Raw genomic sequence first — 25838 nt, 5'->3', positions numbered from 1 at the left:
TCTGTAAGCTTCTTCAACCCAGGTTTGTTTAAATATATCTTAAAACATAAGGATGGAAATATATTACTAAACTTTTACTTACTTCCTACTATGTTCCTATAGGACTGAAAAAATAAAATAAAATTCTTTAGGGTGGCTGCTTTACCCACCCTTCCACTATATTAATTCTTAAGGGTGAATCATGGTAGCTTCTTATCTAATTGATCTTTACGGGAAGATATTTTTCTTTCTATCAGCTTTGCCAGTTCGGGAAGCCAAACTAACTCTAGATCTACCGTAAAGTACCCATAAAAATGCGTATTTTTAAAAATATCTATAATGATTTTTGTAGTACGTACTCAGCTATCTACTTATTCTTCAACACAGTAGATCTTTTTCACAGATACTGACCAAACAGGACAAGTGAATGTAGTGTTATACGCAAAAGAGTTTTCTGGGATTTACACCCTTTTCAATAAGATATGATATTTATCGTATGTATATGGTTTATAAGCTTCAAAACGATATAACCTTGGAAGGTTGAATTCCCTCCTCTAGAAGAAATTTTGTGTACGTCACAGTGTGAAAGAGTTCATGTTTTAGCATTTAGAGACACCATACGCAAAAAAATCCATGTGTCTTTTCTCCAAGAGAGAAAATTGTTTATTGAACGCTCGAAAACAAAGATAGGATGCCTCGATACCTTAAGAAGCTATTGATTACAACCTATTAGTCACAAGAAGAGAGAACGATAGAAAGAGAAAGGCATGGTTGAAAAATGTTTTGAAGCTGAACGTCCACGCAGTTTTCTTTCTTGCATCAATCGATGACCCTACAAACAAAAGTTCTTTGAACATGGCAACACGATTGTGTCTCGAGAAACGAAGGAAGATTCCAATGTGGGCGGAAGTGAATTAACCAACTACAGGAGTGAGGAACAAGCTTGTGATTATATGAGAAATTTGAACAAACTAGTTCTGCGTCCAGTAATTAAAAAATAACAGTGCACGACTCTACAGAAGTTAGAATTGAATACAATATCGTAAAGTTGCATCAAGTTATCCTTAATAGCCCGAAAAAAAGCCACTTTCTCGGTTAGAAATGAAACAAGAAAATCTGAACGATATCTTCGACGAATCGTTTCGAATTATGATTTGGACTTTAAACGCTATCACATCCAAATTGTGCAAGCACTTACTGACGCTGATAAAGTCGACCACATGACAATGGCAGACGTGTTAGTGGAAACGACAAAAACCGATCCATGTGCGCAGTTTTCTTTTCCAACGAGACAACATTTCATATCTGTTGTCGGGTGTAACAAAGATAACTGTATAATGGCTACTGAACATCCACATAAAATGAGGAAACAAACATTGCCCTCCAACCAGATAAACGAATGGTGTGGGGTTTCTAAGTTGGAAATAGTGGTTTGCTATTTTTAAAATACTACAACGGTAACTTAAGCCTCCTATTTGGACATATAAACTTATTACGTGGAAAATAACCTTCCAATAGCCATTCTTACACGTGGTTGCTCTCAACAAGAAGATGGCCACACACACTACTATGCGGATGTTCGTAGTTAACCTAGACAGGGTGTCGGGTCGACGATGGATTGGCAGGCGTGGTCCATTACAATAGGAGCCAATATATCCATATCTTAGTCCATGTGATTTCTGGTTATGAGGAATGATAAACGAATGTATGAAAGTAACAATACGTGATATTCAACAAAGAATTTCTACGGTGATACACTCTATTAACACTTCTGGTACACATGATGAAGAAGTATATTAAATGTTTATGTATGCCCTACTAGTTGTAACATTTTTGCCGGACCTTGTATATATTATAAATGAGGCGACTAATATCAAAATCAACCACATCCATTTCGCTTAGTTTCGAGTAATCTCGCAAAACGTGCAGTGAAGCGACAAAGTCCCATATTTGAACTGCAAGTAGATTTTTAGTGTGAAATATTAAGGTTTTTAACAAAATTCTGTTTCCATGGAATTCCTTTATATCAAATGTGTAACAAGCGATATAGAACTCAATGTCGGTAAAAAAATGGATTTGGCGTCTTTGATACTGGGCGCCTCAAATGTTTACTTCAATTTACGTATGCATCTTATATGATATAGTATATAACAGTGACGACACCAGCTTTGATTTCTTAGGGGGCAAAGGATGGCAGAGACATTTTTGGGGGAGATGAATATTTTTGCATACCAAAAATGACAGTTTTATAATGTTTGACTTACATTGCAGTACAACTGTATTACTTTGCTGTTTTCATATTATACAATTACAATTTAAACTTATTTCAAGTAAAATTTGCAACAAATAAGGTAACGTCTACATGTAAAATATTCCATTCCCAGTGAGAAATATTGACATTTGATCTACAGTGGCTCGAATTCCACATTAAATGGTCTGTCTGCATTTTATATAGCCTCCGTGCTGAGAAAGATCCTAAACTTCTATCTGACCAATCTGATTGAAGATACAGGGTTTGAAAAAATGTTTCGGAAAAATGTTTCGAATTTTTCACGTAGAACTCGAATTTGCAACTAAAATGACGGGTTTTCATTATATTTTTTTTAGTTTCCCCGTCTACCCCTAAGTAGGAAAAGCGAGAGGATAATTTTAGCATAGGTAAATTTCTCCCTGCAAAATATTAATTTTTTATTTCGTTTATTTTTCGTCCGATGCTTGTTTCCCAAGATATTTTGTACAAAGTAACAAAATCTGCCCTATAGGGCTATACATTCTGATCCCTCATTTTGATGGACTTCCTCTACTTCTTAAGTCGTTTAAAAAGGGAGCATAAGTGATCGAATGTTTCCGATTGTCTGTAAGTTTCTGCAGTGGGTAATATCTACTGCAAATGCTTGCGGTGGCTAATATCTACAATCACATTGCGCAAGAAAGCTGAATTATACAGCAATATGTATTTTTAATGAAGCACGCTATCCAACCTGGCCGTGTATAAAACCGGATACACTTTAAATATACATTATAAAATAATAATTTTAACATTTTTGGTTTAAAACCAGGACTTTCAGATTGAATTGGGTCCTCCAGATTTTGTGCTTCACTTCCAAAATTCGTTAAACTAAAAATCGAGGGATTAGTGTATATAATTATAACTGTTATTTTCATATTCTTTTAAAATTTAAAGTATTAGTGTAAAATAAAATAAAATTACTGCTGGACTGGTAGACTTGACAGCAGGTCTCCCCCTCATTACCTGCCTACCCATCAATTTAAAAAATACGTAAGAATTGAATTATTATTTAACATTGTATCTAAATTCCTAAACCTTGGTGAAACTAACAATACACTCATGTATTTTGTTGATGCATTTCTGCACTGCGAATTTGAATTTAAAGAAATGTAGATTTTAGGTCAGTGTTTCTTGTGATTTGATTAATCCGCGATAGTTTAGTTGCAAACTTTGTAACCAATATTCCCTATCACACCAAAATTGAAATTTCGTCAACTATTTGGTTTTTAAGATACCTACACTGAATAAAACTCTACATAAGTGTATACGAACTTTGATTCGCTCAGCTCAATTAAGCCACGTAGAATATTTATTACAATGATAACTTCTTTATAATCAAAGGATGAACACAACCTCATCATAAGTTACTTTATGTTTTAACACGTTTATTCATTAAAAAAAAAAAAAAAAACATTTTCTCAAATTACATTTCATTGCCTTGTGAGAATATTCCGAAGATGGCTAAAAACGGTCTCTTCTTGACACCAATTCAAATGTGTCACCATCCAAACCTCTACAAAAGATTCTTTGGATCTGTACTAAATTTTATAATAGTTATTATGGATTTTAAACTGAATAATTGGAACTAGGAATATTACTCATTTCTTATTATTACAACGTATTTAAAAGGGAAAATATGTACAGAAAGAAAATTTTGTATGACACTGTTTGTATGCAAAAATACTGATTTTTAATAAGGTTTAGTATACTGCAATAAACGATTCCTAAATAAAAAATGTTTTGTCATTCACAGTACGCAGTACTCTATCTAATAACAGCTGATAATTGTATTATCCGAAATTTTGCGTATCCGAGGTAGGCTTGACAGTTCTACTCTTCTTCTTCAAATAAAACAGGGGAACTGTAGACAATGGCGCCAGTACTCAGTGGTCTCAAATTGTTACTTTCGGTAGAAAGTGTAAATCAGGAAGTTAAAAAGTATATATATATATATATATATTCAATTTCAATTTTACATTTATTTGACTTTAATACACATACAGTTATAAGCCTAATACTTCCAAACGGGGCAAATTGCCCACAAAGTGTAATACTCGAAATTACACCAACGACATCTATTAGTGTGGGTGTTAAGTATTGGGATTCACGTGACATACAGACTGAGAAGTTTACAATTTATTAATACAATTTTCTGATGTACATAAGAATGCAAATGTAGGTCTTTTGTAATTACTTTTCACTTGAAAAAAAATTATTCTGGATCCTTCATTGCTTCTGGTTGTTCATATGATGTTATTTTACTTTCATTAATTACAAAGTGTTCTCCATTTTTCCCTTCTAAGATTGCTTTAATAACAGCTTCCGCAACGACAGATGGCCTTAAAAGAGAGAGAGAGAGAGGGAGAAAACAAAAAGTAAATTCACAAATTACTTTTGGAATAAATTGGAAGACTACAGTTTAATTTTTTATTTCAAGAACATGTCTATATCTTGCTGAATTTATTACCTTTTTTTCTTGTACAAATAAGCCAACAGATCGACAAAAGAGGCGTTTTCTTTTCCCCTCTAATTTCCGATTCAAACATCATAATAAGAGAAATATCATATGTAAACTAAACAAATGAGCTAGAAACTCTTCTTCCAGAGAGCAATCCGAGATAGGATGTGGGCGTGTTGGCCCATTAGGAGATCGATTACCTCACTAGTGTCTTCTATGTGCTTGTGTGTATACAGAATGCAAACAACTGCAAATTTAAGAGGGGCTAAATGAAGTCGCTAGGCGTTTAGCAACACTTAGCTACTTCCGATTTCAAGTACTTCCCGTTTTAGCAGTAGCAGAAAAGGAAGGATAAAAAAGCTCTATCTTTGATAACTTAAATCCATTTTAGAAAAAGCTGTTTCTCGATACGTTTTGCTGTGTTTGCTTCATTGCAATTAATGTTGGAAGTAAAAATGGTTGATCTTTACCATTTTCGTTGAAATAGAGGATAAGGAAAGATAGAACCTATTTTTGGCACGTTGAATCCGTTTCAGAAAAGAGCTCCTTCGTGACTAAACGGTTAGCGTACGTGCCTTTGGCGTGGGAGACCCGGGTTCGATTCCCGGCGGGAGCTCATGTGTTTCGGACTCCATGTTAATCAGTAAGTCCACGTCTCATATAGCATCATTGCTGAACGGAACGTTTAACTCAAAATCAACTCAACTCAACTCAACCCAACCGTTTCAGAAAACCATTTGTCCATATCTCGCACTGCTTTTGCTCATACGACCAAGGAAGGATATAGTGATAATTAACCCAATTTCCACTGTTTCTGCATAGCATAGTTCGGAAGTCTAAAAAATACTATTAGTTGCTTTCTGGAATTCTGGAACATTGAAAAGGACACATATAAAACGATATCGATCACTTAGCCAGGCAAACATATAAGCCTGCCGTATAGAATGACGTCACAGCTCACTTGCTGGTACAAAATGTTGATAAGGGGTTTAAAATGGAAGCCCCGTGGTAAAGGAAGAAGCTAACAGAAAAAGGAACATACTTTTTAAAAACTTCTTATATACGGAATTAAGAGTTCATACAAAATATCCTTATTTAAAAGCATATTTTAAGCTTGGTATCTATGCTGGAATTTATATTTATAGTATAGAGAGCTAGGAACATATGTAAAACTTACGGTTGGCCTATTTCCATGAATCTAGCAAATTTCGGAGCATCCTCTTTCCGACGAAGTCTAGCTTCCATATTAGACATAGAAGAAGGTACGATGTTGGTTGTTGTTGGTCCTGGGCAAATAGCGTTAAATCGTACGCCTGTCACATCGTAATAACTTTGTACCTGTTAAACGAAGATAGAAAAAGAATTATATTAAAATGTATTTATTAATGTATATATTTTATTAACATATTATTGGAAATATTCATTTTAAATCCAACTTAGAATTCATGATTTTTAGCGCTTCAGTAACGCAAAGCAATCCTTAATATCGGATGATAACGATTGTAGCGTCAATTTCAGATGGCTTCTAAACATCTCACCCACGAAGCATTGACAGATATTTCTCCTTACAAGTAATCAAAGTAAATTTTATTTTCTTTAAAGCATATGTGCAGAGTTTGTCTATATTCTTAAAACGATTTGGAGTCATATGATGAATATATCTAGCTGTGTTTATTAATACAAAGTGTGTTCAAATGTAAAGGTACGAAACGTCGTACAAACCAAACCGGTTGAAATAGGAATATGCCGTTTTGGGATAACGTAGTGCGACACCTAGAGAAGATAATATAGTGTCAGGCGTGGTTGTGCACATGCATGGGTGCCTCTCACATGATACAGGAGAGAATCAGGCAGTTGTGTATTCCGTCCAATTGACGCATCAGTGCATGGGAGGAAACCATGGCGTTTACATTAAAAATTCGACGATTGAGGAGTAGTGAGAGATTATCAGATTTCTGACTGCGGAAGAGGTTAAAGCGGCTGATATTCTTTGCTGGGTAGTGGCTGTATACAGGGAAAACTGTGTGTCCGATGAGTCAGTGAGAAAGTGGAGTGACGTTACCGTGAAGCCCGGGAGACTTTGAGTGCTGATCAGAGAAGAGGCTACAAAGTGTACTGAACAAGTTCAAGTGAGAGCAGCTTGAGCATCCGCCCTAGAGCCAGAACATGTCGCCCTGCGACTTCCAACTGCTTGTTTCGCTAAAAGAGCATCTCAAACGGAAGCCCTTCAACTCGAACGACGAACTGAAGGACACAATGGAGGACTGTCTGCTGTCACAGCCACAGGAATTCTGGGAACCAGGAATTCTTCGGTTCATGAAACAGTGGGATAGTTGTCCTCAGGCCTCTGGCGATTACGTTTGAATAAAGATTTCAATTATACCTACAGTATCATTTCGTACCTTTTTATTTTAACACCCCTCGTAATTACAAATTTTTGTGTCATTTTCAAGTTCTGTTCTTAGTAAGGAAAGCAATTAACAAGAAGTAAGTAAGAGTTAATATGGCTAGTAGTTAAATAGTTAATAACAGTAGTCAGTTTCATATTAAACATTTCTGCCGCACCGGGCCATTAGTTCAAGTTCAGCTCTTAGTGAGGGTAAGATACTTTTAGTGCCTTAACAAGTGTGGGAAGGTTCAAACGTGTAGAATTAATTTAAATATTGTACGATATTAGTGTCGAATCCATAGTGTTTTGGGTTGCTAAGATGAATAGTAACACTTCCGATATCATTAAAGTCCAAATTCAACCCTTTGACATGGGGGTGAGCAGTGGTAAAAAATAAAATGTTTAAAATAACCAAGATTACTGTCGAATCCACATTTTCCGACATCGCTAAGCTGTTAGGTTTCAATCCTGATGACATTTATGATCATGTTAACCAAGAAGAGGTATGTCAATTGACTCGAGAACTTACTGGGTCCAAAAAAGTTGATCGTTGCTATTTATTTTACTATATTCTTTATTTTTGTAAAGAAAGTTCTGTCGCTTTTTTGTGGAGGCCTGTGTTCAATAGGCCCTCACAAGGTGAGCTGAATGCGAATGAAGGTAAGGCGAAACTTAGTTGTTGGTGTGGGTATATCCAACATACTGCCGGCACTTCAGTTACACCGTCAACTAGCTTAAGGACAGAGTGAACATGAGACCTCCACAGAGCGTCATAAGGGTGTGTATACTGTACGAGTTCAAACTGGGGTCAAACGCCGCTGCAGCGAGGCGGAAGATATGCCAGGCCTTTAATGAGGGTGTCGTGACAACGCGAACAGTGCAGCGTTGTTTTGGGTAATTTAAAGACGGCGACGAAACGCTCGAAGACGCACCACGTGCCAGAAGACAAACACATGCTCAAAATGAGGATTTCAGGCAGAAATTGAGGCGAACAGTGGACAGACATGTGAGAAACTGGGACTAAAATTCATTGTGAGTGAAGATATCATTTGGTAGCATCTCCATCAACTTGGGAAGCACTACAATTTGGGTCAATGGGTCCAACATGATTTGACTCTGGACCAGAAAATAACGCAAGAAAACACTTGTGTTTCTTTGCTGTCTCGCCTCAGATAGGAGCTATTTCTGGACAGGATGTTGACATGTGACGAGAAGTGAGTCCTGTATGAAGCTCCACGGCGCAGTCGTCATTGGTTACTATCCCATGAACCGGTTCCATAACAGCCGAAACCAGCACTGCACCAGAAGAAGGTCCACCTGTGTGTTTGGTGGACCACTTGCGGCGTCGTCCATCGGGAACTGCTATCAACTGGTCAGAGCATCAATGCAACTGAGTACTGTCAGCAGTTGAGCCGTGTTTAAGAAAAACTCAAAACTCTGGAGCCAGCACTTCTGAATCGCAGAAGGGTCCTCTTGTTGCAGGGCAAAGCTAAACCCCACGTGGCTAGGATGAAGCGGGACAACACTTTACGCCTTGGATGGGGAACACTATTGCATCCACCATACTCTTTCGACATTGGATCGTCCGATTATCACCTGTTCCATTCCTTGGACAGTCACCTCAGAGATCGCCAGTTCAAATCCCTAGTATAGGTGCAAAATACACTTGATACCTTCTTTTCTTCACGGCCCACCAAGTTCTACCGCGATGAAATCCATAGCTTTCCAGAACGTTGGCAGAAGGTGGATCGATGTTCGAAGGTGGTGGGTGAAAAAGCGACAGAACGTTCTTGGTCACTTTTATGTATGTGGAAGAATATGATAATATGCTGTGTTTATGTGTGCATATTCCACCATAACTCTGAAATGCCTGGAGCAATTTGAACCGAACTTAGTACACATACGGTTTACAATATGAAAAAATATTGTAATGTAACATGCCTCTACCTTTACTAGGGGTGGGGTGAAAAGAGGCGACATTTGAAAACAATCGAAATTTCGAATCCGTCTTTTTCAGGGTCACTGATGTGAATACTGACACTCCTGTAGCCGTTATGTCGTCAGTGGGGGTTAGTTACCCTTAGCACACCTAGGTGGGAGCGGGAAGGAGGTGACATATAAAAATAGTAAAAAAAAAAAAGACCCATATTAGTGCCGAATCTATAGTTTTCCGAATCGCTGAGACGAATATTGACATTTTTGATGCCGGATATGTTCACATTCAGCGCCCACCGGAAGGGGTAGGTGCGGTAGGTAAGAAGGGGTAAGAAAAATGTCAAAATGACTGGTAATAGTGTCAAATCTTTGGTTTTTCGTGACTAGGAGAATGGCTGACTAGTTTGAAACACGTTTTGGAACATAATATCTGTCTCAAAGTGGGTTCACATCAATTTAAAATGAAGCTGGTATTCTATAAGAATAGTATTTGAAAATTTACACCCAATTAAAGTATCTTACGGATTTTAATCACTATATTTTCATTAAAATTGAAAGAAGGGAATTCAATTTTTTCTATGTATCATTCTCTCCGTGCGAAAAACAAACTAGTAATAGTAGTTGCAATTAATAATAGTAATAAACTAAAAGAAGTGTCCAAATGCTGCTTCAAGACAAATTTCGTACACCAGTTGTGTTCTGACAGAGCACCGAGTTATCAGAATGAAGTTCTGGTGCTTGCCGACCCACTTTAAGCCTTACTTTTGTAGACAAAGTTTGATGTCAAAGTAAATTTGCCATAATTGTCATGTGTTATTAATTTTCTGTCCTTCAACACAAATGTTTGAGAAAAAGAAATGCCAATTTCATACTCTTGAATACCTTAAGAAAAGACTTACCGATGTTGACTAGTACTTTATATACAGTAAAAACGCGTTATATGACTTCTGAAAACAACATGGAATCTGTAATATTTCGGTAAAAAATGTTCCCTGAAGATTGGTTGAACTAACTTTCTTATATACGAATGTGCACTGTAGTTCTAATTTCGAATATATTTTGCATCGATAATAGTTTAGACATATATATATATATTGTCTTAATGTGCGACGAAATATACATTCTGAAAGTCAAAATATTTCCTGATTATGAAACAACAGAAGGTAGAAAAGAATATGGAGCTGGGTAGGAAGTGAAGAAAAGCTGCGTACTTTTATGTCTTCGGTCGAGTATAATGATGGGCTAGAAACTTATATAAGTGATTCCATCAATAAAGAAGTTAGCTAAGAAAATCGTGAAAATTTCTAACTGTAAGTCATAGGGTAACTGTTATTCCGAGTTACTATAAAATTAAGAGGAAAAACCGTCTCCAAATATGATGTCTTGAATCTAAAGTGAAAGATTTTTTGTTTAAATCGGACGAGCCGTTTGGGCTGTACGCTCTTTATGCGCTAACTCTGATAGTAACAGTAATACTATGTTAGGGGATTTTTGAGACACCCTATATATATATATTAAATTTATAATATCCGAATATTTGCTACTATCACTTTCTAGTGTTTATATTGCGGTTATGCTATGAGTTATCTATGATCTACATAAAATGGGACGTATGCAAGAGGTGTCATAGTAATAACCAAAACTTTCTTAACAATCTAGTCATCGATAAATTTGTACACCAATAAATTCGTGATTAATCATTTTGGTTGAAATAAAAGAATAGGATCTGTGGGGAATGTTTTTAATGTGTGTAATTTTGATCAGTAGTGTCTACTTGAAACTTCCCAAGCACTGACTTATGACTAGGCGTTGACAAATATGGAACAGGTACATACCTCTTCTTATTGATGTCGTCTAGATGAACAACATGATCCACACTAGTAAGAAGGTGTTCCTTCTGATAGGTCTTCGAATCTACTACTGCCCTGACTTTGGAAAAGCCCAGTAGTTTTATTATTCAACTCGAGACGAGGTTAGGAAACTTCCTGTACTCATGGTGAAATACGTAAGACGTGAACCTCTGAAATTCACTTCTGTCATCATATTTGTCAATGCATGGATCTTACATGTTGAATTGCGAAAGCTAGCTCACTTCAGTGCTTGGCAATGATTTTAAAGACGGAATTACATAGCAGTTTTACAGATAAAGAATTCATTAATTAATCACAATTTAGTTTTGAAATAAGCATCATTTCCTTTCGCTGTTCGTTGAATGTCCTTTGAAGAATATTGAACTAAAAGTACAATCACAGACAAAGTTTGACGATGATATCGATGAGCGTCCGTGACAATATACACATTTGAAGAATGCAACCAAATTTTGATACACGTAGTAGTTCCTTTTAATTCTTCTTTATAAATAAAACACCTACGAATTTATGTCTAATATTAAATACAATTAAAATTAACTAGATATATCTTACCCCGTATGATCGTGTAATCCCTGTAATGGCGTGCTTTGAACCTGCATATATGGGGCTGAAAGGTGTTCCCATAATCCCAGCTACTGAGGACGTATTTACAATGACTCCTCCTTTACCGCCTTGGTCCTTCCCCATATGTTTCAGAGCCAACAACATACAAACGACTCCTCCAAACTATGAAAAAGATAATACTACGTTAAGATAATTGTTTGTGCAACGAATTGGGTAACATTAATATGCTATAAACTCTTAAAAACAATAGAAAAAAATTAGTGCGGCAATTAGGAAATGAGACCAAGTCTATAAAGAGTAAGTAAATAACAATCGGAATCAACTTACCTTGGTTATTTCAAAGCAAGAACCAGTGGCGGATCTAGCCCATAGCCAGGGGGATCTTGGCACCCCATTTTTTGAATGACAAAAGTAAGGTATTATTTACATATTTTTTGAAAGTTTATAGCAAGCTAATGATATACCTATCATTATCTGGGCTCTGAATGCCCTCTGTTTTTATCTTCTAGATCCGCCACTGATAAGAACCCCCTCTGTCCAGCTTTACTCAACCCAATAAATCATGGAACGACTTACCCTGAAAAATGTGATAAAGAAATAACGGCCATTAAAAAAATCAATTAGAATTGAATAATCTACACAAAATTTGCAATCGATCAGTAAAAACGCTACAGTAAAATCAATCAGTGCTACATACGCATCCCCTCGCTGCTCTCACTGTTGGGCTCCTGATGCATTTAGATAGCATTCGTGCTTTTCAGTAAAACCTAGCACATGTAGGCTCATGTTTTATGCACTGTTGTTTTTATGCCATACGTCCACACTCTATTATACTCAGCTCGGGTAAAATGTCTCAGATGGCGGCCACTAAAGTGAATTTAAGATTAATGATTTTTTAAATTTTCGTGGCTTTTATTACACTTTTTTGTCGAAAACCAACAGAACGACCAACTTCGGAATAAATGCGGTTGTCTCTTACACAATTTACGTGCTTGAGTAATGCAACTTTTATCAACTTATTTGTCAAGAAATATGGACCTCACAGGTAAGGGTTTACATATTTAAATTCCTTATGAAATGTGTTTTCAAAATTATGTTTCATATCTCTTCGTAAATTTTAAATTTTCAGCATATGTAAACTGTAAATCCACCAATAATTTTGCAAACTTCTAGCGTTTGTGTCACTTTATTTACCCATTTCAGGATGTTTTCAGTTGCGGAATAGGAATTTCCCCAACTACTTTCCCTACAATTTTGTATCCTGCTCTACCGTCGTGACTGGACTTGGCCTCCTTCATCTTCATAGAGGTCAATTTATTACGCCAAATTTACGTCCTTTAAAATAACCAATACAAATGACCTAACACTAAAGTAATATATTCGAAAAAGTAAGCTTACTTCCTAGCAGGTTAATTACCTGCGGTAACTACGGTGTTTTGTTCCTTTACGCACTAACCTATGGTGACCAGACGTACTGATTTTCGTGGTACAGTACTGTTTTATCTAAAAGGCTGTCCTGCTTGTTGAGAAGAAGCCTAGAAACTCGAGAAATGTCCTTCATTTTTAAAATGTCCTGCGAAATGTCCTGAGGTAACTTATTTGCAATGTTTTAATGTTTCGCTCTTCATTCAAAACATTTTGAATAGGCACTCTTTTTCTGAATGAGAAACCTCTGTTTTTCAACACTCCTCAAGAAATTATTGTTAGAAAAGGATAACAATAAACGAACAATTGATTTGGAATACACTGTTTTCACTGAGAAGATCTTGTTGGGATATCAGTAAGGCAGGTATACGAGACTTAACTCAGTAATTGAATGCGATAATGTCGACATCAGTTTGAAGTACATTAATAAATAATCAGGAATGTAGTAAAGGATTCCTACCTGTTTGATGAGATCACAAATGTAAAAAAGTATGCTACTTCTGAAAGAAATTAAAGAATAGACCACTGGTCAAATGAGGGTAGATTCAAGATGGAGTGAATTATTCAAGTATTTTGAAGAAAATTCTATTCCATATTCCCAAGTATATGATATTGTGTAGTTCAGTATGTTCTTCCCTGCCACAAAATGAATAACTTGTGGACTGATGAAAAATCTCAGTTAAAAACTGGAATACTTAAATAGCTAGTAATAACCAAATGTTACTATAATTTTACCTATAGTGAATTCCATGACATGATTTTGCAAGAAAAAAGCAAGTTACTGCACGTTGTATTCAAACGAAAAATATGTCACCAAGCACTGTACTGATGTTTAATTGATAAACGGATATCGCATATTAATGAAAAGAATTTGTTAACGCTTTTTGAAAAAAAGTTTTCAAGGTAATTGATAAATAACCGTTAAGACGCACCACGTCTTTATGTTTCATCAAAATATGCTTCTACGTACTTAAGTTTTCTTTTTCATTGAAGTAACAACTATGACAATATCCTTTATCTACGATATGCAGTTTTTCAGAAAAAATAGTAAACAATAATTAGTTAATAATGTATTATGGTTATACTGAGCAGTTAATTCTAGGTTCTTAAAAGCAGCCCTAAACGGAAACTAGTGTTAAAAATATAATGAAATATGAAGGATTTTAAGATAATAAATGTATACTATGATTAATGGATTATGAAGAATAAATATTTGAGGATAATAATATGTGAGAAAAATGTATTAAGTGATATATAATTTTATTAAAGGTTGTTGAAGAGTTGATAGAATTGATGTCGATTATATATTGGTCTTCAGAATTAGTACTGCATAATCTAATTGTTTTACGTACTCTCACGCGCAGTTTAAGTATTCATAATTTCTGTTTGTATGTTACGAAGAGAATAATTATGTACTTTAGTGTGGGAATTTCTCCATCCGTACATCGAGCCACCTATAGGAAAATACATTAAGCTAATAATGTAACACTTACTGTGAGAGTAGGTGCATTACAGAAAATGGCGACCGTTGACCTATGGCTTTGAAGTGCAGATGAAGAACACACCGGCAGTGAAGGCAGTATCAAAAGAGAATAAAAAGTACAGTTGGAAGCAGCAGCAGATATGAATCCGAGGTATATTAGTGAAAAATAATGTTAAAAGAAAATAACATTAAGAACAGAAAACATAAAAGAAACAAGGAAGAAAATGGGAAAAGAGATAAAGGAAGACATAAGGGTCTCAGTGAAAGTAAACGAAACGAGAAAGAACAGAAAACGTACGCAGAGAAATGTAAAAGAGATAAAGAAGATAAGAAGAAAGAAACAAAACGAGTCAGTAGTAGAGATAAAGAGGAAGGAAAAGTATTAAAGTCTAGCCTTAGAGATAGAAAGAAGCTAGAAGAAAAGGAAAAACTAAATAAGAGAAGACCTGATGGATGCTCGAAAGAAAAGAGACACTCAAAGGAAAAAGATAAGAATAAGAGCACGAGTAGTAAACATGATAGGCATTGAGGGAGAGAAAGTGTCGCCCCGAATCTGCTTTTATTTAGCAATATATTATTAAATTTCGTACTCTATTATTAACAAAATTATTTAAATTTCTATTTTACCTTTTTTAGCTGCACGAATATTTACTTTTGCATACGATTGTACAGCTTTATTGTATATAATTATTATCTTCTGAAACTAATTATCTTATATTTCATACATCGACATCGTACAATCATATAAACTTTCTTCTTTTGCCTTTTCCTAAAAATGACCATCTTATTCTTATCTTTCTTAATTTGTGAGGTATCTACTGCTTCAATTGTCTTTTCATCTTCCTTTTTTCTTGTACGCTCTCAGTTCTAGCACCTTTCCTATTTCCAGACATATGCTGTTCTGTCTCTTCTTTCCGGCTTTCTTATGTTACAATGATTTCCATCTTTTGTAGTTCTTCGTTATCTTTACATTCACATTCCTTTTCTGACTTCTCATCATCGTGTTCGTTCTCTACTTTTTCCAAGATTTTATCTTCTTCACTGTATTCTTCTTGCATCTTTGTGCCATTACTCGTTGAATTTATTTTTCTCTTTAGTTGTTTCCTGCATCTCACTTTCTTGTATTTCAACTTCCATTTGACGAAATTTGCTATCTATACGTTTTATTAACTTCTCTTGAAAGTCTATTATCTCTCTTTTTACTCTGTTAATTTCTCAAACATTTTGAACATCTAATGTAAACATATGCTTACTTGAAGGTTTGTAACACAAACAATAATGAACAATAATTAATGTAATTAAGAAATATGATATGTGGCCTATAGGTTTTTTTCTTAAATAGTGTATACATTTCTCTGGCGGACTCTATGTAATGAAAAATATTTGAATTTAGTTAAGAAAGTTTTCTCCCAAAATAAAAACCTTCGATAATAGAGTTCTACAAATATTCAAACGGGGAAGTATACAGGGTGGTCGTGCATCAATGACGGAAAATTCGGGAGATGAATTTAAGTTCCAAACACATTTCTGCAACTAACAAATTTGCTTTTCTATTAATATAGCAAACCGTAAAGTGTAATTTGAACTACAAAGCGCCTACGTACCGTCAAAAGCGTAACTTAGTAATGCAAACATTGTACAATCACTTTTCGTGTATACTACAGGTAAATTGGTCCCTCGCATTTTACAAGGAAGTAAGGTGAAATAAGATTATAAGTATGATCAGCAGGAAATAAGATTTTAAATTTTCTGTGACTGAAATATTCCACCACTTCTTTATCAACATGGTTAATTGTTTTATGTGTGAATTGTTTTGGTATTCTTCTAGGTTTCAAAGTTGTTAGTAAATGCAGAACATTTGCCGTTTTCTCTGAGGCCGTAGACTACTAAGTTGAATTGAGTTGATTTTAGTTTAGCGTCCCTTTCAGCAGCGAGGCTATATGAGACGTGGACCTACTGATTAACGTGGAATCCGAACCACATGAGCTCCCGCCGGGAATCGAACCCGGGTTTCCCACGGCAACTACTAAGTTGTATTCTATAAAACTTGCCAGTAAGAAAGAACTGAAGCGTTAGATTAGGTACGTTAGAAAACTGCTGAAACTTACGATATTTATTTCGTACATTCTTCTCCAGTTCACCTCGTCCAAAATTCCAGCATTATTGAAAACAACGTCCAAACCTCCAAACTTAGAAATTGTTTTAGAGAAGAAATCTATGAAATAGAAGAAAATTAGTAACATTATTTTACAAATACATTCTTCTCCAGTTGATCTCGTCTACAACTCCAGAATTGAATCGTTTTCTGTTAAAAGGGCGTATGTACAAAAAAAAAAAAAAAAAAAAAAAATGATGGGAAATGATAAAAGCTGTTTTCTAACGAGGTGGTTTTGTTGATGGAAGAAAAGAAAAATGCCATATTATATATATATATATATAAAACGTTTCAAGAAACACACGCCCTTTTAACACAAACTGTTACATCTACCTCTGAAGTATTCTTTTATTTAAAAATGTTAAAATTTCGAATAATGTTACATACGCCCTTTTAACATAAAGCGATTCAATTATGAAAACAGCATCCAAACTGCCAAACTTAGAAATTATATTAGAGAAAAAAAATAAAAGAAGTTGTAACACTATTTTACAAACACATGTCTTTATTAATCCTAAATTATCTTAACAGTGTCATCTCTTGAACACTTACTACTCGCATGTAGATCTATCAAACAATTTTAACCTCCATTATCACTTCGTAACATTCCTTATTCAGTCATATGATAGTAAATTAGTAGCTATGTGTGTAGTGTTTACATTTTTCATTTGTTTGTATGATCTTAGCCCGATCATCATAAGTTTCTATATCTTTTCCGCCCCCTATATGGCACCTGTGCTTGGAAGCTGCATTCGATGGTATTTAAGTTGATCTTTCTCTATTGTAAGAATGAAAAATAATCTTTTACATTCTTGGCTTACAATGACAGTGCTCAATATAGGCCTATTATTTACGTAGCATAGTTTCCATTTCTACTATACTGACACTGCTAATGCGATCGGTAAGTTTAGTCGTTGTTGTCAATAAGTTAATACCACTGAACGGAATCTCTTCTGGCATCTAGGAGCATGGGCGTCATTAGCGGGTGCGGGGTCGGGGGGACGCGTCCCCCCAGATTTTAGTCAAATATATTTAATGAAACTATACTACTTTGTATATATAACTTTTGTCGGAAAGAGGATTTTGATTTTATCCGACCCCCCCCCTCCCAATTTAAAAAGCTTAAGACGCCAGTGCTAGGAGATACAAAACATTAGCCCTGTTACAAACATTTTGTGCAGTCTTTCGTCAGGGAAAGCAGTTTAACCTTCTTATGGTAGATATTCAAAAGGATAAATTGACTCATTAACCACCAGAATCGATGATGTGGCAACGGACAAACAAAAATTGCTCCGGCAAAGTAAACTTCACGTCGTCCTACGGTCCCACGGTTATGCCTTCTAAGCTAAAGGAGACGGTGATGATGAGAAATGGATGAAATTTTGAAATGAAGTGGGAGGAAACGAAAGAACCCCGAGAAAACCCACGAAACACGGTGTTTGTCCATCACAAAGTTCACTTGGCGCGAGCTAGGATCGATAAAAGGACCCCATGCATCAGAAGTGAATCTACTACTGAGGCACTACAGCCCGAAACAAGAAAAAATGAAGTGAAATCTCTAAGTTTTACGTCCCACGGTTATACCGGCTAGGCTAAAGGAGACGGTGATGTTAAGAAATGAATGAAACGGTAGAACGAACTATCGACCCCATGCACCAAACGTGAACGGTCTACCACTGAGCCACCGCGGCCCTACCCCGAAACAACAATCAGAGTATTGTATGTAGCAGTATTTTATTTCACAGTGCGTTTTATAATCATTATTTGCAAGTCATTTTCTAGTCATTATTTAGAGCATTTCATTATTTGCAATCAGCAAAACCAATAACAAGAGAAAGGAACCAAAAATGAACCTTATATAAAGGACTTACTTTCAAGTTCTTGCTCGCTTGCAACATTACATTTTACGAACATTACATTTTCAGCTTTATATTTCTCCTGGAGTCTTTTAGCTTCCTTCCGGCCTAAATCTTCGTTAACATCGCAGAAAGAAACCTGGAAATATGATACATTGTGTATGAATGTAGAAATTTTTAGACGCTTCAGGAAAATGTTAATTCAATATTGTGATTCTGCTCATTGCTCTCAGATATAAAAGTTAAACAGGTATGAAACATGTGTGTTTAAATGCACAAGACGGCATAAATCGTTATTGTTTGGTTATGTATCGTAGTTTGGTATCCTTTTTCAATGCCATGACTATATGAGAACTACAGTTGGAATGCTAACAGTTGGTGCCTTTAAATTTCAGTGCTCTTCCAATAAGTATTGAACCCGGATCAATGTATATCAAGTACGAATGTGCTAACCACTAGACCAGCTGTGAAATTTGTTCACTAATGTAATTTCTGTGATTTGTCTTCATATTCTGGCGCGAGCTCATGTGGTTCGGATCCCACGTTAAGCTGTAGCTTAACGTCTCAAATAGCCTCGCTGTTGAAAAGGGACATTAAACTGAAAATCAAATCAAATTATTTTAATATTTCTTAGTTACATCCTAGAGCAGGCATGAAACCTCGAACTTGTGCTTACAACACGTAAAACTTTAATGGGCTTGTTTGGATGTCTTATTGCAGCCGCTCTATTTCTCTTACTTGGTCACTGTAGAGTAGCACTTGTTTTGTGCATAGCAAAACTCCTTCGCTCACCGCCTCCCAGAAAAAAAAATACGTAAATGGAGGGAAAACTGCCTTACAATAGGTCTTCGACTGTCAGCAGCGAGGCTATATAAGACAGAACCTGCTGATTAATATGGAATCCGAACCACATGAGCTCCCGCCGGGAAGACTACTACTTAAGTTACAATATCTGCTATTCGTACTTCTACTCTAGAAAAAAACGAGTAGGAACAACGGCGCCCATGTTGTTGTAGTTTCCAAGGGGGTGCAAGAAAAGCGACATTTCAAATATAGTTTCAAATTTTGCTGTAACTATTCTAAAAATTCTATTGGATTTTCGATATTCCGAAGTACAATTTCCTCTAGGCGGGGCAATCGCCCCCCCCCTGATGGGCGCCCTTGGGTGGAAACCTTGCGTGTACCTAATATTACCTGTTTAACTCTTCAAGTGGTGATAATTAGAACAGAAACGTCCTATCACTTTCAGTGTAAATTGAGTGTTAAGGGAGGAGGTAAAACCAATACTTTGAATAGTGAATCTTTTTTCTTTTCTTTCTTTTTTCTTTTTTCTTTTTATCTCGCTACCCCTTATTGTTTTGCTTTCAAACCTATCGATATGTAGATGGAAGGATTAACGGACATACGAATTCTTCTACAATACTTCTGCAGACGTTGGAAGTCTAATAATGACAACGATTATATTGCCAACGTTCTTCCAGTACTGCTTTTACTGCAGGATGAAACGTGTCCGTGGGTTTCCTCAAGGTCTTTCCTTTTCCTGTGAAATTATCGTTCCACGAATGATTTCATAAGTATTCACTTTCATTACTAGTCTGTTTCCTTTAGTCTAAAGGCCATTATCGTAGGACTTAAAACTACAACTGTCATTTTATTTGATCTTTCTACTGTCTTATGGTCATTTTCCCACATTTCCTCAATACTAATTTCGTTGTTACCTTCGATGGTCATGGCCAGGGCCGGATTTAGGGGGATGCAAAGGTGCACGTGCAACCCCCCCTCCCTTCGTTGTAAATATACGAAGTGAGAAGATAGCAGTGAGTTTTGCAAAATCAATAGTTTTAGTAAATTTTCTGAAGGTTGAAGGAAAGGAATTCATCGACAGCAGACACACAGCATTTCAAAAGGAATTCGTCATTCACATCACAGGTGCCTAAAGGCATTTTAAAAAACTCAAATTTAATTCAAATGTACTGGTAGTTGTTCGTGCACCCCCCATCAGAGAATCCTGGATCCGGCCCTGATCATGGCCAATGTTTGAACTACTTCAAGCCTATTTCTGACACTAATATGATATTCCTTCTGCAGTTTCGGAACAACTTTTAAGCTACTGACGATTTCCACGTTTCTGTTTCTAATCGGAGATCTTTATTTCCGCGAACACCTCACACTGACCTGAATTAGAATCTGTTCTTCTGTATGACCAAACACACAAAATGTTAGTTTTGCTTTCAGCGATTTACTGAAAACTAATCTTTTGGATTCTTGTGCAGCCGCCCAATGCTTACGATATATATATATATATATATTGATGTATTACGTTGGGAGTAATAATAATTATAAAGCATTTATATACCAATTAAGAAGTATAGATCTATTATAAGTAGGGTTGCCATTCGTCCCGGAAAATTCGGGACCTTGACGCAGGCCGGTAGCCAGCCCAAAAATGTAGGGGGGAGCGGCTGAATTTAGGGAGGACCGATCGAATTATATTATAGTTTATCATCGTATTATAGTTTCTTTGCAAGCCTACCGTGAAAATTTTAGGAGGGCTCGGGCCCCCTAGATTTCCCCCTGGATAGGACCTGCCGTGACGTAATCGAGATCTGCGTCCCAGCGTCCCGAAAATATTTCTCGAAACGCTTAAATATCCTTGGTTTCAGTGAACAAGAAAGGAAGGGAATATTATAGTTTGTTCTTTTCAGGGGATTAGGTATATACATTTTTTTTCAACTTGTGAGTATGGCAATTCGAAAGTTGAAAAAAAAACTTGAATACATAAAACATGGATCTAATTAAGTTCAATATTTAACTACTTTGACATTGAATGAAGCATTCGTTTCATTTGTCGAAGGACAAAAGGTTTTACTGCTCAATCTTATTATTATCTTTAGTACTCTATTTCAATCTGCGTCTTGCTTCTGAAATATTTTAACCTATAATCCCTGACTGATATTTTTGGTAATTTTTCGCTGATAATTCAAGAAGAAAAATATATTCTTCAATTAATAAAACAGACAACAATGGGAGTAATGTTGAAGTATTCTTTTTAAAAAATAGAAGCCAATGAATTAACCGTTCTAAAAAAAAAATGCTTACCCCAGGGGGAGGAGGTAAATAATCTGCTTACGTTTCATTAACTACGGAGGAGAACGTCTGCTAAAATGACTAAAAATGTAATTACCGGTACGTAATTCTTGAACAACTCTATCTAATGGAAAAAAGTAAATTAGTATATAACACTTATTTTCATTATAAGAATTTCAATGATTCTCGTAATTTAGTAGCGTCCCGGATTTCCATTTTTTGAAATATTGCAACCCTAACTATAATTTTTGATAACAGTATTATATTGTGTATGAAATTGGACTTAAAATAAGAAATGATAACGACTTTAAAGTATGCATAAAGTTATGAAAATGCATTGTTTCATATATCTAGTAGTTAAGCCTAAAACACACGTAGAGAAAAATCATAATAATTTTAACGTTAGAAGTTACTCACCTTCATTCCATGTTTCAGCATCTCCTCTATTGTAGCCAATCCAATCCCTGAAGCACCTCCGGTAACCAGTGCTATTTTCCCTTGAAGCGCCATTATAAACTGTTTAAGAAATTGAAAATAATAACTTAGTTACAATACGCCTGCGAGTGAAGATACGCATATTCTAGACCAGTGGTTCTCAATCTAAGGCGCTCGTCAGGGTATCAATGGAGGTGAGTGAGCAGTGAACAGTGAGCAAAGGAGGCACAAGCTACTGACAAAAATAAACTTCACTAACGCTCTTATATTTGGAATCTGATCCTGGGTTCGATTCCCAGTGGAGACACTCAGTCGAAGAAGTGTGAAAGCTTTTTCAGGCTAGCCATCCTGAGTGAGATTTTCTTGAGTTTTCCTCATTGCCACCAGGAAAATGGCGAAATAGTACCTCACATAACGATCCCATGCTACTTCCTTCTCCCATTCCTTTTTTCCTCCCCAATTCCCCGGGCAGTGTGACTGCCGAGGGATATTATTCCTTAGACCCCATATACTTAACGAGTTAATATGGTCATAGATGTTAAAGTAGGGATGGCCACATTTTCCGGAAAAGCGGAAGAGGGAAAATTTTCTGAAAAACGAAAGACGGAAAATTTCCGGAAAAGCGGAAGACGGAAAATTTTCCTGAAAACGGAAGACGGAAAATTTTCCAGAAAAGCGGAAGACGGAAAATTTTCCGGAAAAATGGAAGACGAAAATTTTCCGGAAAAGCGGAAGAAGGAAAATTTTCCGGAAAAATAGAAGACGGAAAATTTTCCCTAAAATCGGAAAACGGAAAATGTGATTTCTGGAAACCGGAAAATCATTTTTCCAGAAATGGTCATCCCTAGTTTGAAGCCCACAAATCCAATTCCTAATCGTAATTCCAAGAAATAAACTACATTCATAATTAGCAATATTACGAATGTTGTAAGAGTGAGGCGTTAAATTAAATACCGTACCAACGCAAAGTAACTATTGAATAAAAACTGGTTCCATTAAGAACAAAGCTAGTAAAAAGAATATTGCACAGCAATGATATGCAGAATCTTACTGTAAAGCTATAAAGTGGTTATTATTATTATTATTATTATTATTATTATTATTATTATTATTATTATAAATTTGAAATATGAGAATTCTAAGCTGGAGTTGAAATCCCAAAAGAGGTCAGACCAACGAGCAGGAAGGATGGTAGCCTGAAGTACAGGGTGTTTCAAAAAGATTTTACATGATTTTAAAAGTCCAAATGTATTGATAAAAACACTGCAAAAATTAGATAAATTGCAAAATACTCACAAAATCTTTAAGTTTTTACTGATCTATGTGTCCACCACCAGCAGCACGAACAACATCTAGACGATAACTAAATTTTTCATGAACTTTACAAAATGTACCTTCGTTTACAGCAGTTATGGTGGCTGTTATTCTTTTCTTCACTTCTGCTATGTCAGGAGGTAAAGGGGACTGAACGCCAGACGGATCAATGCCAAGACGCCGACGAAAAGCATGCTGGACCAAAATCACTGACTCAGTCTTTGCAAATTTCAGCCCACAAAACGCCTTCTGTTGAGCGAACGCCATCTTACTTCTGACCAATGATGCCAATCTAAAACACTCTAAAATCCCATCTCAAGAGCAAAATATCCCATTTTGCATCTGAATTTCCCCACGTTCTATTATTATTATTATTATTATTATTATTATTATTATTATTATTATTATTATTATTATTATTATTATTATTATTATTATTATTATTATTATTATTAATATAGAGGCATGACGTATGTTACTTTTTTTTAATTTCATTGTAAATTATCAATAAATTTCGATTTTCTTCGTATATAGTATAGTACGTGAATAACTATTTTCCTTAATCGAGAACAAGTACATTTTGTTATGTTGTCATAAATGCAGCGACTCCATGGCACCATCGTTCATCACCTTATACTGAAACAAATGATGCTAGAAAAGTTTTGTTCTCCATACATTTCGTGTCGAATGTTTGGAGATAATTGTTTCTCGTTTGATATTTTACATTCTTTCTTGCATTTGTTCATTGTTGTGTTTCTTTCTTCAAATAATAAAGCTCGTATTTCGTTTCTTGATAATTGATTCTTAAAAATCACGTATGATTAATTCATTTCTCACTAGCATAGACTTTGCCGATAAAAGAAAAAAAAGCTTCAGTGTAAAAGTTGACAACACTGACACGCTTATTGATGACTCATTATGTCTGGTTTTCGCTCGTAAAGAATCTTGTGACATGGATTATACATATAGTGAAAAATTCCACGTGTTGTTAATTTCAACGAAAAATCCATTTATAACATTCCTAATTTAATGTCAAAAAGACTCACCAAATGGGATTTTTCCCACGGGTTGGCATCACTGCTTTTGACTGCAAACTGAGAAGACGCATTGAGTGACATCTAACGGCAACTTTCTGAAACTTTAGGCTACGCCCATTCAAACAACACTCATACGGCATGTCCCATGTTCCGTAGTTATTTTCGTCCAAAATCTGGTTATTTTTTTTTTTGAAACACGGTGTATGTAGGATTTGAAGGGAAGCACCAGGTAAACAAGGTTTGAAACCACTGCTCTAACAACAAAAAGTTGCCTGAAAGCTGCACTTACTACTCTGGAATTTTAGTTTCCATAAAAACACTTAAAAATGTGTTCAAATACTCATTAATATTGTAAATGTATTGAGTTAGGCCATTGACTGCAAATTGTTACGTGACTATACACACAATGATAATAATTTAAACAACGAACCAATTGACATTGTGTTTAGCTTACGTATTTCTACACTAGTTAACTTGAAACATGCACCAATCCGTCATGTATGTTTATATACTTACCTATTTTCTATATTACACGACCTAACACAGTAGAAATAACTTGTTCAGTGTTCAGAAGTAAAAGGCAATCATGAATTTAAAAAACAAACAAATAAAAGGGATTGAGATATTGAATGACATAATAAGTACAAACACTTATCAAAAGAGGAGATATCACATCAACGTTATATAACTGATAGAGAATAGTTGGTTGATAAATAATTTTTGACCTTGCGAGTTCGAGATAAATAGAAAGTTCAATTTAATTTTTCAACTAAGTGCATCAAAGAAAACTGATAATAATTGGAATTTGTGTATTTAACTAAATATATATATATTGTTGAGAATGGCAAGAAAGGGATTTTGATGATTCCGTATATAAGCTAACGTTCAGTGGCGAGGTTTCAGGGTAAATAGGGTTGGGAGCACCTACCCCTTAGAATTGTATCGGTTTTTTTCCTAACAAACTTCCGTATCATTTCTTTTCCGTTTTATTTTTTCTATTTCTTCATTTTGAAATTAGATCCTTTTCTATAATCTGCTTCCATGTAAATAGACATATCGCTCACCAACTAGCGTAACCTTTGAACATTATCCCTGTGTTGAATCCATATTTTTTGCATCAACCCATAGAACCGTAGGAATACCAGCCGCGTACGAAATGGAGAACCAAATACTGGTGGTATAGAATTTTATAAAGGTAACAAAGAAAGTTCTAAAGTTTTGTCGCTTTTTGTAGAGGTCTGTGTTTCATTGGCCCTCACACCATGAGTTGAATGCGAATGGAGATAAGGTAGGCACTTGTTGGTGTGGATATACCCAACATACTACTTGGTTGTGACACTTCAGTTACACGTAGGATGGGTACTGGGAATATTGCCGGTGGGAAGGAAAATAAAAAATGGGAATATTCCCTGTTTTTTCCCCTGGCATATAAATTCCCGGGAAGGAATTTATTTCCATTTCTTAACTTTATCTTCCAAATTATAAGAACCATATGACTAATTACTTTATTTTCATTTATTAAGATTTACTATTAGTTTTTAAATAATTTGGAGATTAAAA

General features: G+C 35.5%; 1 protein-coding gene across 1 annotated transcript; it reads right to left on the bottom strand.

Annotated features, from left to right (window-relative positions):
* Positions 1–4228: 4228 nt before the first annotated feature.
* LOC145675972 (15-hydroxyprostaglandin dehydrogenase [NAD(+)]-like) lies at positions 4229–24927 on the bottom strand. The gene is made up of 7 exons (XM_081746801.1): positions 24795–24927; positions 21910–22008; positions 18421–18544; positions 16503–16609; positions 11475–11648; positions 5905–6065; positions 4229–4608 (listed from the first exon to the last, which is right to left on the bottom strand). The coding sequence occupies exons 2-7, from the start codon at positions 22000–22002 to the stop codon at positions 4482–4484; spliced, it is 786 nt and encodes a 261-aa protein (XP_081602927.1). The 5' UTR covers positions 22003–22008; positions 24795–24927; the 3' UTR covers positions 4229–4481.
* Between the last annotated feature and the right edge of the window lie 911 nt (positions 24928–25838).

The sequence above is a fragment of the Thermobia domestica genome, chromosome 18 (genome assembly GCF_964235325.1).
Source record: "Thermobia domestica chromosome 18, izTheDome1.hap1.1, whole genome shotgun sequence".
NCBI classification, from domain to species: Eukaryota; Metazoa; Arthropoda; class Insecta; order Zygentoma; family Lepismatidae; genus Thermobia; species Thermobia domestica.
Note: the sequence above shows the minus strand (reverse complement) of the source record. Positions and strands in the feature narration are given on the sequence as shown.